This window comes from Hesperophylax consimilis, chromosome 21 (genome assembly GCF_061612785.1).
Source record: "Hesperophylax consimilis isolate HC1 chromosome 21, BYU_Hcon_1.0, whole genome shotgun sequence".
Lineage (NCBI taxonomy): Eukaryota > Metazoa > Arthropoda > Insecta > Trichoptera > Limnephilidae > Hesperophylax > Hesperophylax consimilis.
In genome coordinates, this window is record NC_142856.1 from 1,652,002 (window position 1) to 1,665,630 (window position 13,629).

Sequence of the window (13,629 nt, forward strand, 5' to 3'; positions counted from 1 at the left end):
TGAAATGTCCTCGAATCTCATCGAACGATATTGCCTGCAGCATGAGCTTTGTTAATGGTATCTTCATTAGTTCGTGTGATGTTGTTTAGTAGAAGCACAATCTCGTTGTTGACGAGTTTCGGTAAATCCTTGGCGAAAATGAAATCGAAATGATTGAATTTCTTCCAGGCGACTTCCCTCACGAACACGAGCGTATTAGTCTCTCGGTACGCTTTGGCGATTTTCTGTATCTCCTGAAACGTGAAAAGTAAAACAAGTGTCATGATGATGAAATGATCAAGTGGAACAGAATTATCTGATCTGGGTATCGGAGATCCGTCAGTTCGATCTCAGATGGTGTGGAATGTTAGTTTGAACCTCTGGTTAATTAATACATGTTGAGATATTCTATTTTTATTGGAACAACTTTTCTTTTAATAACTTTTGAAGGCCCATCAATCTTATATATCATTGAAGAAGATAATAATAATAAAAGTAAACGAAACATGAAACAGAACGATTGCAACAGGAACTGAACCCAGAATCTCTGTCTCACTGGGATTTTAACCGCTCGACCTGATTATTATGCGTCATTTGTCCATCTCATATTTCAAATTCAGACTTTATAAACAAGACAGTTTATCCCCCGACGGTTGATCGCTCGGACACTTGATCCCCCGACAGTTTATCCCCCGGACAGCTGATCCTTCGGACAATAGATCCCTCGGCCACACTTGTGGATCCCCAAAGGATTGTTTTGTTGCAGAGAGGATATACGGCCGGTAGAACAACAGTAAATGTACTTATATCTGCAGGCATCTTGAGTGGATATCCGATATACAAATATTTTGCTAACAATAATGCCGTGTCTCCGAAGTATATACCGCCGAATAGACGAGATACATAATATGCCGTTGGCTTAAAAAAAATTAGATATATATCATCAAGTGTCTTAGGGATCAACTGTCCGAAGGATATACTCTCGGTGGATTAAGAGTCGGCTCACCGCTACCACCTACCTACAAAACTTTTAACAGTTCTATCTAGTGGGATTTTAAATGGTAAAACGGGGTTTGAAGGTTAGTTGAAAAACAAGTGATTTAAATATTGTTAAGTAGTGCGGAAAACAACCTCAGTAGGTAGATGATAATTCCCAGTCACTTACGCTAGGCAATATGACCCGGTCGTTGTTCCCGTAGAACAAGGCTACGGGGGCCTTGTTCGCCTTGAGATCGTAGCTCGGAGGGATCTCCGACCCGTAGCGCTTCATGTTCTCCTGTACCCCGTAGTCGTATTTTTTCATGGTATCTGTAATAAGGAAAAACAACACGTTAAATTATGTTTTATACTTTTCCGCACGGTAAAAGATCACGTCAACGAAAAATACATGTATTTTTAAATAATAAAGTATTTAAAAAAATAATAGTATCTAATAGGTAGGTAAAATATAATAAAAAACAAATAATGTCAACGGCCGCAAATCGAACCTCGATTAACTACTTGGAAGGCAACCATGCTGAATAACTTCTAACCTCCCCAAGGAGCTTTCAATTAACCTTACCTGATGGGTTTATATTATTAATTACGAAGATGAGGTGGTTATTCTAGCACCGTCACTTAGCGCACTAATGAAACTACTCCAAATATGTGAAGATTTTGCAAAAAAACATTACCTTTTATACATATAATACAATTATAATACATCCAAATCAGTCGTTATGGTTTTCAAATGTAAAAACGAAATCATGCAAACACCTTCAGTATGGCTAGACGGAAGCAAAATGGATGTTAGTCGTAGCGTCAAATACCTGGGACATATTATCACAGACGACCTGAAAGACATCGAGGATATGGAAAGGCAAAGAAGAGCGATATCCGTTAGAGCAGGTATGCCGTCGAAGCTTTTTCACTTTTGCAGTACAAAGATACTATTCAACGCATTCTGCACTTCGCTGTACACGTAAGAACTCTGGGTAGATTAAACACTACATCCCAATGACATAAGCTAAATGTCGCTTACAATAATGCTTATCGCCAACTATTCCGCCTATCGAGATACTGCAGCGCTATGGAAATGTTTCTGAAGGGACGAGTGCACTCTTTCAGAGCGCTTCTCCGCCACCACATGGGAAACTTGTGGCGCAGACTACGCCAGTCAAATAACACTATCATCACTGCCATGGTTTCCTGGATGGAGTCTCCCCTGATGGCCCTCTGGAGACGGAGATGTTCAAATATCCTCCATAAACGGCTGCTTGCATACATTTTTCACTTCTATTCCGTATTGCCTATCTCTGTATTCTTATTATTTGTTTGTTATTTTAAAATAAGGATTTTTTTATTACTTTTATAGCGACTACTTAAACATTGAACATACAAAATATGATGTTAAATATATCTAGTATAGTAAATTGTATTTCTTAGTCCTCCTCACTAGGGTGAGCTGTGCTGAGGCGGACTAAAGTTATTCATTTCTATTTTATTTGTTTTCTATGTAGTTTTTAATGTTTTTTCCAGAGTTTTTTCATGAAAAACTTTCAGCCAGATTTTTATTCTTGATTTGTAATCATTCAAATTTTCTATTCCCTCTATATCTGGGGAAAGATGTGGAATTTTGTCGCAAAATAAATAATGTATTTTCTTTGTCCGAATGTGGTTTTATGACTTTGAATATTTTTTTAATGTCATTTTGATTTGATCTAGTTTAATAAATACGCGATATTATAGAGGATTCAGTATTTTTGAATAGTTTCATTAGTATATTTTTAGCATATATTTGGTACATCAAAACTATTGCATACATTCTGGTATAAAGTCTTATTATTATTATAGTAAAGGACATTGGCGGTGAGATGTTTTTAATGAAAAATATGAAGTATTCACTAACCTGTCAGAGATAGTTGAAGGTAATGCTCCAATTGTTTTATGGTAACCGGCTGGAATTTAGCAAAAACCGTCGATGCCAGTTTCTGAAATGAGAACGTTTATATTACAAAAAATACAGTAGATACAGATTACATTAACATACATGAAGACTCGTTGCAGAGCTCTCAAAGTGGCTAGTGAAAGAACGTCAATAAGGAAGTTGAGTCCATTTTTTTTATTTTTTTTTATCAATGTTCGCATTCAAACTTAAATACTGGTATTTTTTTTTTTTTTTTAAAGTTTGTTTTCATAGTTAAATTAATTCTCAAAGTTTAAATTTTATTAAGCCCGCCAAAACGAGCGGAATCCGAGCGGTAACAGGCGGGGTGTAGTGTGACGTCATTAGAACTGTGAAAACCACGTCGCTTAAGCATTATGTATGGAAAAAAATTTAATTCTTCAACAAGGAATTCCAGTAATTTTTTTACCAATGTTAACCGTCTATTATAATTGATGTTATTAAAAAAAAAAGAAAATTGATTAAGATTTCATAGTTAAATTAATATTTTAAGTTAGAATATTTGCTTTTCACGCCCGATACGGTACTTGTACGGTATCGCCGTCGCTACTTGTTGACGTTCCCCGCGCGAATTCAGGACCACCGCGCAGAAAAGTAAAGACCAAAAGTAAAATAACGGTTTACAGCCCAGTTCACTGTGAGACTTTTCTGAGCGGCCGGCGGCCTGAAGTGTATCACATGCTTTGTGACATGTATAATAATAAAAACATCTAAGTTATGCAATAAACAACATATTATTATAAAGCACTATACGAATATGTATCTTTAGAAATCCATTTCATATAATAATAATAACAAATACGTACATATATTTGACAAACCCAAATAAACCTTTGGCCTATACACCTCTCTCATCTAAATCGACCATCTCTCATGTAATAGAAAGAGATGCACCATAGGTGTTCCGTTGTACGTACAAGTCACGACACATGTGACGACAGAATTCTTTCGACCAATCGTGGAGCGTATACAGTATATTGCTATTGAATGCTTTTTCAAGAACGTTTAACTAATTGTAAGAATAATAATATAGAAATATATTTATATATTTAGAATCGATATTTTTTGATCTACATGAACATATTTTTTATAAGTCAAAATATTTTTCACTCAACTTCCTTATTGTTGTGACAACGATTTCGTAGTTTAAGTACTACACTGATGCGCGTCGCATAAGGTCTTTTTCTCCTCCTTTTACCTCTTGGGGTCAATGGGTCCAGGCAAAGATATTAGAAGAACGAGATATGCTATGTTGGCCGCCGGACCGTAGGCGGAGTACTACCTAATTAGGGTACTTTGAATACTATCGGGACGTGTACGCACAGAAATCTGTTCTCTGTATTAGTGCGGATACCTTAGCGTAAGCGAAGGTGTGCAGTAGTATTGGTGAACAAAACCGGCGACACTGGGCAAAACAATTCCACACAGTATGAACTGCTCATAGCACATCTCGTTCTTCTAATATCTTTGGGTCCAGGAGTGACGGACGTAGGACAAGGCGATGGGTCGAGAGAGTCCGCCTGTAGAGGTCAAAAGCCCTCAGCCAGTCTCTCAATCCGGCCCGCCACGCAGCAGGTGACTCCGCTAAGTCACCAAACGTAGCGAACCGCTTGGGGTGACATATGGCAGGGGTGTTGATTATCCAAAAAATGGTTACCGGGCGGCGGTACTATACCCGCCTCCCAAATTTTACCTACCTATTTAAATTAAAATACAGTATATTTACATGTTGGATTTTGTCGCATAACATTGCCGTGTCTGTTGGAACCTTGTTATTCCCAAACGTCGATTCTATGGTTTTCATGCCTATGTGAAATTGTCTATTGTACGCGAGTAAAAAGGCCAACTGAGATGAATGACTGACCCACTCGATTTGACCGTAGTCGTCCCCGATAAGCAGGAAGATGATCGTGAAGCACAAGTCCTCGCTGGGCGCGCGCGGACTGCACAGCCCCAACAGAGCTCCCATCGGCAGAGCGTTCAACCCACGAGACTTCAGCATTTGCTACAATTACAAACAAAACACGATGATTGGTATTAATTAGTACACGACACGTCAATAATCAATCACGGGATAAAATCAGTTATAATATTCAAGATGACAATAATAATTAGGTACTACATATAGTATTACATATAGCCTCCGTGGTCGAGGGGTAAAGCTCTCGACTAGCAATCCGAAGGTCGCTGGTGCGCCAAGTAAATTCTAGTTGATTAAATTGTAATATTTAACTATTGAAGACAATATTAGCGATTTCTAAACGAAAATCTGAAACAGAAAAATCAGAAAAGGATACGGTCACATCTAGGACTCGAACCCAGGACCCTTGTCTTTCCGGGACACCGCTCTACCAACTGAGCTAATGGGACCCTATCCCCTTCGGTCACTTTTAACTGTATCATACTTCGAATAAGAACTACCAACATTTTCTTCATTTTTTCACCGCACATTTTTATTGGCAACTATCTTTATGAATGATTAAATTGTGTTAAGTATCGCCTCAGCATCGCCTCAACGTTTCTTGAAATGGCTTTAACCGTGTTTGGTGACCAGATCTGAGTAGCCGGGTACCGCTCCACCTTTCTCTTCTCTATCTCCTCCCCCTCCACACCTACAGCCTCACAACATACCCCAATTGGGTATGCCGTCGTCTCACTGGCTCCAGATGGTTGGGAGCAGTTGGGAACATTGCGCGGTATTAACATATTTAAAAAATATAATAATGAAGTTAAATTAATTAATAGAGTTTCGTATTTTTTTTGGCTTGTCTGTTTTCGTGACAAATCGCGGCAATTACCAAATTATACAAACCGGCAACTGCAGTCCGAAGACCAGCTTCGCCAGCGGCTGAAGATTGCCCAGGTGCACAGCGGGAGCTAGACCCACGAAGGACAGCATCTTGACCGCCAGGTCTGGCCGGTCCGCACACATCATCATGTAACTGGTCGCGCCCATGGAGTAACCCACGTAGTGCAGCGCGGGCGCGCCGGACACGCGCAGCGCGAGCTCTACCATGGCGGGCACGTCCAGCTGCCCGTGCTCGTCGAGACTGGAATCGATAGTAGAGAGGAAATTCTTAACCTGATGCACGCTGATGTATCATATTTGAGAATTAGTCAGACTGTTGCATATGTGATCCACGTTGATTCACATTTGTCAAAGTCCCATCGCACAGAGCATGGGCACATTAGTTACAATGCCAGTACCTACTCGTTGACAGTTGATTGGAAATTGTTAACCTGATGCACGCTGATGTATCATATGCGAGATTTAGTCAGACTGTTGCAAATGTGATATACGAAGATTCACATTCATCAAAGTCCCATCGTATTGTATTGTATTGCCTATATTACATTATTCAAAATCATCTTATACTGAGGATCATTATTCTAGGATATTAATTACACAGAGGATTAAACCGAAATCTGTATTATACATTTAGGACGATGAATTCTGATCAAAACCTTGTACTGTAGTACCGCACGGCATAAAATTAGCTTTTCATTTCCTAATCACGCTCATTAAAGAACATAAATACATATTTTTTTAGATAAATACCGGAAAGTCCAATTATGTCCTGTGCGTGCCAACCGTATCTAAATTTGTCTAATAAACAATAAACAGTGTTAATCTTAAGTGACCTGCCAGGTCCTGTATATTATCTCCATATATAGTTAGTAATAACATAGATCATTGTAGAAATGTTTTATATCTTAATACAGCGCCCTTGAGGTGATTTCGCACAAAAAAGGCGCTATACAAATCATCCAAATATTATTATTAAAAGTGTTTACCTTGCAACATCTGTCGTGCTTCGTTAAATAATCCAACATATCAACAATCATAGAATAAAGAAGAAAACTAGAAGTGCCTTCCATTCAAATTTGAATGGAAAAAAATTCCATTTAGCCCAATAGCCCAGCGCTCTCTCACTTAAACTCGCCTGACATCGTAGATCTTCTTCCCATTTGAATTTCGTAAAAGTTTTGTATTGAATATTTAAGCCTCTAATAAGCAAATATTTGAATCACGAAACGCGCCCACTAGACATTTCTTGTGTTATTTTCTATTCTATGGCAATAATATTATTTTTCTATATAATATTTGTATTTTTTAGTTCTTTTATGTTATTTTTATCATTATTATTTCATGTATAACTACCACAACACGGGCATTAGCCTAGCTTGGTAGTTAAAAAAATGTCAAAAAATGTAACATGTAAACAACATAAGTAACATGTAATAATAAAAAAAAAAATTTAAAAAAAAAACTAGGGTAGAAAAAAGTTTCTAACTGTCACAATAGCCATAGGTAACCTAACCTAACCTAATCTAACACAACCTATAACAAAGACAACCCACATTTAAAAAAAAATACATGCATCATATTTGTGACAGTCGCGTATGGGGCACGTCGTCAAAATATGACATATTAGATTATATGAAACAGCGGCGTCAGTCAGGTTAAAGAACATAATTTCACTGTATAGTGGAAAGACTTTTATCTGTTTTAGTTTGTACCACTAATTCTGTTAAATAATAAAATGTTACTCATGGTTTATTTTCTGTTTTTCAGGTGTGTTACGCGCAGGCAATAATGGCACAGGTAAATATATTTTTTAACTTGCTGTGTGTATTTTCAAGTATAAGTGATTGTGTAATGGTTAATTACCCGAAATCCCAGTAAGATTGGTCACTTTTGGATTTGTTGACGTGCGACGCGTACATGTTGAACCTCAGGTTACCCAAAAAGACATCGTATCCCGCGTCTGCAAGTAGGTATCCTGTAAGGAAAGTTTCATTTAATTTATCGTTATGAAAATGTTTTTTTTTTTAAACAAAGTGTTTCTTTCCTTATGCTATTTTTACATCCCTACATTGAATTTCTTGCTAGAAATTTATCTAACCCTCTGATTTCGAGATATTCTTACCTCTTGCAAGTTTTGGAGCTACCGTGACGAGCGTTCTAACTCTGTGTGCCGTCGCTGTGCTCCATCTGATTCTATCTTCGTCATTACTTGTTTTTTTGCAGAATGATTTTTTTTTCCAAATTCTTCCGTCTTACTAGATAATATGTTTATACGGTTCCCTGATAACTCAACACAGTGACAATTCAACACACATTTAAAAGTGATATAAAGTCATTAGAAACGATGAAAAAAAAAAAAAAAAATTAATCTTAACCTAACCTACATAACCCAGTTAATAATTTTTTTGTTTCATCACTTTCCATGACTTTATATAACTTTTTAAAGATGTGATGAATTATCATTTTGATGATTTATCCGGTCACCGGTTATACACATATTTCAAAAGTAGTATACGCTGGCGTTTAAGAGATAAAACTTTACTTATTATGTCAAATGATCAGTTTTGAGATATTTTTCACGGAGACAATATTTCACAATAAATTGGGCTGTGTCTGGAACATTTTTTTGTATTACTGTCTGAATTTAAAGGTTTTTGATATAAAATGACTTAATGACTAACGTAAGCGGGAACGGCATTTTGGGTTGAATTGGGCAATGGTCATTTTTAAAGACTATCTGGGGACATGTTAAGACTGCCGGAATGTTGTTTTTATAAGGAGAAATGAGTAAAAGTGACTAAAAGTTAATGAAGGACATCCGAATCTCTTGACTATGAATTTTGAACATTGTAGTTATGCAAGCTTTTGGTCTTAGCTAGGGACTATCGGATGGTACGTACGTATTATGTGAAGATCCTTACCTAGACTTTTGCCCCTTCCCATGACGAGGAAGTCGCTCGCGCTGCCTATCATCCCGTGCACCAGCAGCACGGGGGGCAGGCCGGGGCCCTTGTTGCCGGGGGGGATCCTCTGTACCCGCAGCAGGTAGCCGTCGAGGGTGCGTGCGACGTGCTCCTCCACGGGGTAGCCCTCGGATATTACCATCTCCATCTAAAATATAAACATCCTTGTTGAATCCAAAAAGGCCAGTTTTTACAAAATTCACCTTTTTACTAGTGAAATAATATTCTAGAACTCCTGCATCGTTGAGTTTAAGTTTTCAGAACAGCATCGTGTCATTTATTTAAATATGTATTCTTTTCGGCACGAAGATGCGGTTATAATGCATAATCTTAAAAAATCGTTGCTTTTATTTGCGGATTGTAAATTTACAATAAAATACTCTGAACTTCAGATACTTGAGTCGGGCTATGTCAAGAGTCAGAATAATAGAAGAGTATGTATGAAACGATGTATGAATGTGAATGAGGCAAGGCGTCTGTGCCAAGACCGAGTTGTTTGGCGGTCCGTCCTCTCTGCCTACCCCTGCGGGGAAACGGCGTGGTGGTTAGTTAGTTAGTTTTACTCTGAATCTTTAACATTGTTTCTTTTCTGATTCATAAATCCAACCACATATAAATTGATGACCGTATATTATCTATATAGAATTGCTCCTAGACATCAAATCTTCAGTTCATTTTATGTAATATGAATATGTATGGTTAGGTAATCTTTCTTAATGATTTGTGTTCATTTGTGGTCATTAATGTCTTAATTAATTACCCACTTTGACTTTGAACTTGAACGCGGTTTCATAAATAATAATGCCTTTCCATTGTGTCCCTTTTAGGTTACAGGTGATGTAATGCAAGTCATTTATTTAACTTTACCCTGGTGGACTTGACATTAATGAAAGTAATACAGTAATTATTTGTTGTACTTAGAAATAACAATAAAATTATAATGGTAGAGCAAGTATGTGGTATTGATTTATAACATAAGTAAAGTTACAAAGCATAACGCACGACTTAAACATACGATAATTTGTACAGAAAACGCACACAAACATAATATCAGCAACTTTAAATATGCAACTAGTGTAAAATATAAAATTAATTAAATATAAATGGAGAAACATTGAAAAACAAAATATTCATTGTCATCCACAATTCTGATTACATAATTTAATCCTTTTCTAACGGGGTATTTTCGCAAACTACGAATACAGTTAAAAATGTGTGGAAAATTTAAAGTTCATTTTTCTGATTATGATTATCGTACTAAGAATATGCAATTTTTATTTTTTCATTCATAATGTTTGATTTAAAAACAGTCTAAAACCGAACCATTTCGACACGGTTCCAACTGACTACAACATCATTATAACGTAGAAACCGCCAATGTCTGGTAAGACGGCTGTCACTAACGTCGCCAGGCGTGACGTTAACGCCGCCGAATTCTCGAATAAACGAATTAACGAAAATGTCGTTTTGGAGGAAAATCGAAAATTCACGTTTTAAATCTTTTAAAAAATATATTCGCCGTTGAAAATATCTTCACCAAAGTAAATTTTTTCTTAGTAAGAATAAAATAAAACAGTTATAAATTTTCAATTCAATTTACCTATAATCCAACTAATGATACCTACATAAAATTGTAGTTTTTCCTCACAAATATTTTACCTTAATATGGAAATTCTGTGAAAAACTAATTTAGTATGAGACTGCGACTTCTCTGCGAGTCCAAAATATTAAGTCAGCAATGTAGTACAAATTCTAGTAATATCAATGTTTTATAATAAAAATGATAAATAAATAGGATTAGTTGGTCCTTTTTCGTCTTTGGGTTTCGTTGTTGTTTGTGCGTTAATATCTTTTACATCCGTTATCCGTAAACCATCCTTGCATTATTTAGCAACTGTAAAATTACAGACGACATAAAACTCTATAACGGAGGTTTTTTCGGCGCTTACACTTTTTTTTATTTTTTATTTTTTTTTATTTAGTTACTTTTTTAAATAATTAGGTACATTTTTGTATGGCGCATGAAATAAAATATATATATATATAAAATTAAAACAGATCATTGAAGTCCTCCTCACTAGGAGATCCTGTGCTGAGGGGGACTATATGTAGATATATGTTAGTATACGTTTTCAGCAACTAAGATGATGTTTTAAATATATTAGCTAGTTCTTCTTCCGATATTTCCTTAAGCCAAGATTTGATGTCCTTAATGTAGTTATTTTTCGTTTTCCTTTGTTTGATGTTGAGAGGGAGTTTATTATATAATTTAATTGCTAAAAATTCAGAGTTTCTTTGTCCAAAGGTAGAATTACATTTAGGAATATTTAGCATGTCTGTTTGCTTGGCTCTGGTTTTATGATCTTGAGAGGGGTTTGCCTCTGGTTTATTTTTTAAGTGATGAACTAGAATATTTTTAGCATAGATTTTTTGTAAACTTGGAACATCAAACAGATTAAAAATATCAATAGTTGGCGTCCTTACGGGGAGCTTTAATATGGTCTTTATGATCCAATTTTGAGTTTTCTTTAGTAGTTTAATATGGTTTGATGATGTTGAGCCCCATCCTATTATTCCATATTCCAGTAGAGAGTGGCATAGAGCATAATATACTCTCTTTAGATCTGTAGTTGACAAGATATTTCGTAATTTTTTGAAGAAATAGATGAGTTTTGTTAGCTTTTTTGAGGTTCCTTCGATGTGTGCATCGCAATTTAGTTTGTCGTCAATTACGATCCCAAGATAATTGTTTTAGTTTGGACTATATGCGGGCAAGAACATTGCGGATATTTGTTTAGACATTCATGTAATTTGAGTGTATGCTCATTCGTTGGTTGACCTCTTTTGGTTTTAGAGAAAGTTAGATATTTAGTTTTACTCACATTTAATGTAAGGGAGTTTGCTTTTAACCAGTTTTGAAGTACAGTCAGACCTTGCTCCGCTTACTTTGACGATTTCAATTATTTCTGATGAACGTATTTCTAAAACCTCAAATGTTTCTATGGGGATCCCTACCGATGTAAGTTAATATTTATGATTAATAAAAACAGGACCTTCCCATTAAAATATTTTATTTAAACGGTTTTAAAATTTTGTAAAACGTTTTTTCAATTATAAAATTAGCGTTAAGTATCAGATTTTATTTTTATAAACGATGAATTAGTAACTTCCTGAGTGATCTCTTTAGAAACATTTCAGATTTTAGTAATACGTTCATCAGAAATAATTAAAATAAACCCCACGGAATGATCGTTTTTCTAGGCCTGCCAGAGCAAAGTCGACCGTGGGTCCGTCCATTACGCCGGGCCGATTATTGTTTTTATTCGACTTCATCAATTATGTCGTTAAGATTCCCACTTTATTTTAGAGATTCGATAGGGCAAATTCAACCGCGGGTCTGTCCAATACACCAGTGCCGCGCGTTTCATATTTTTTTGCACGGCTGCTTCACTTACGTCGCACGGTGTGCCGAATCCCAATCTAGCTCCCCTTTAATACAAAATTGGTGTATTTCAAATATTTTTTAAATATTCAGCATTGAGTTGTTAAATATCCCAGGTACATAAAACTGCAAAATATTTTTATTTTTATTGCCTTTGGGGTAGGTTTGATCACATTTAAAGTCAATTGTACTTGAGCCGCGGCGCTGTACCCCAATAAACAGTCTGTTTTGAACGTCTGCGCTGAATGGTTGTGGTTTATTTGTGTGAAATTTTATTATTTTTCTGTGAAATGGAGGCGACAAATCAAGGTATGCATTAATTTTTTTCATCGTGTTAGACCATTTATATTTTCCAGATTGCATGTAAGATTTAATCAAAAATAACGTAAAGCAATATTTATTCATTTATCTGGTTTCAAAAGTTTACATGGTCTGAAAGTTTATTTCTATGCATTTCTATGATTCCAAAAAAATTTAGTCGTAAGGTTGACTCATCTTTATTTCATTTGGCTGAAATTTTTCTGCATCTGTTTGCGTTTTCATGCCATTTCTTCACATTCCAGATATACAGCCATCAATTTCTAACCGAACGATATTCGATATTTGGTTACGAAACCCGAAGGAAGACCGAGCAAACAAGATATTACGTCATGTTATTCGACATTTTGGTTTTGTAGATCCCACTGACGATATTTTGATCACTTAAACATTCGATTAGTGTAGTGACCATTGGAATTCACATGCGTTGGAAGAAAAGTGGAAGACGTGCTCATAAATTTGTGAATAATTATTCCATTTGGCTCAACAAAGACATTAATTTTAGTGATATTGTTTATGGTGCAATACCTTCTTGTAGTTACAATACGACGTTAAACGTTACAAGTGCTTCCAGACGCGGTCGCCCAAAAAAACTTTTTGCGGATTGTTGCGAAAAAACCAAAGCAAAAGAAGTGAAAAAAATCCTTCAGTTCTCCAACAAAACACAAATATCCATGGTGGCTCAAGCATCTCTACGGGCTTCTGGTAAAAAAGATGCTGCTTCAATGGTGGGCAAATTATTTTCACCATCGCCGCGATATGCCACAAAAATTTAAAAAAATAATATACCTTGTTCCACACAAGCAACATTGACGGCAAATCAAGCTCTGTCTTTGATCGTAAATGCTAAGTTAACTACTAATCAATATAAACTTATTAGGAAACAGGCAAGAGAACTAAATAGTCCACTTTATCCTTCATATTATTTAGTGAAAAAGGCTAAAACTGCTTGTTATCCTGACCTTGGTGATATTATTATAACCGAAACCTACGCTGAGGTAAAATTGCAATCATTACTTAATCATACAATTAACCGAATTGCCTGCTCTCGAGAAGAAGAAATAAGTACAGCATTGTCAAGACAATCATTTGACTCACTGACTCTAGTTTCTAAGTGGGGGTGTGACGGTAGTTCCAGCCAAAGCACTTATAAGCAGAAGTTTTCAGAGGAGGG

General features: G+C 36.1%; 1 protein-coding gene across 1 annotated transcript in view; it reads left to right on the forward strand.

Moving 5' to 3' along the window:
* Positions 1 to 13,629, forward strand: part of LOC149413484 (uncharacterized) — a 183,097-nt gene that overhangs the window by 97,613 nt on the left and 71,855 nt on the right. Inside the window, exon 3 of the mRNA XM_089644407.1 lies at positions 7,500 to 7,529. Coding sequence (XP_089500533.1) covers positions 7,521 to 7,529 — 9 coding nt within the window. The 5' untranslated portion in view covers positions 7,500 to 7,520. The remainder of the gene's footprint in view (positions 1 to 7,499; positions 7,530 to 13,629) is intronic.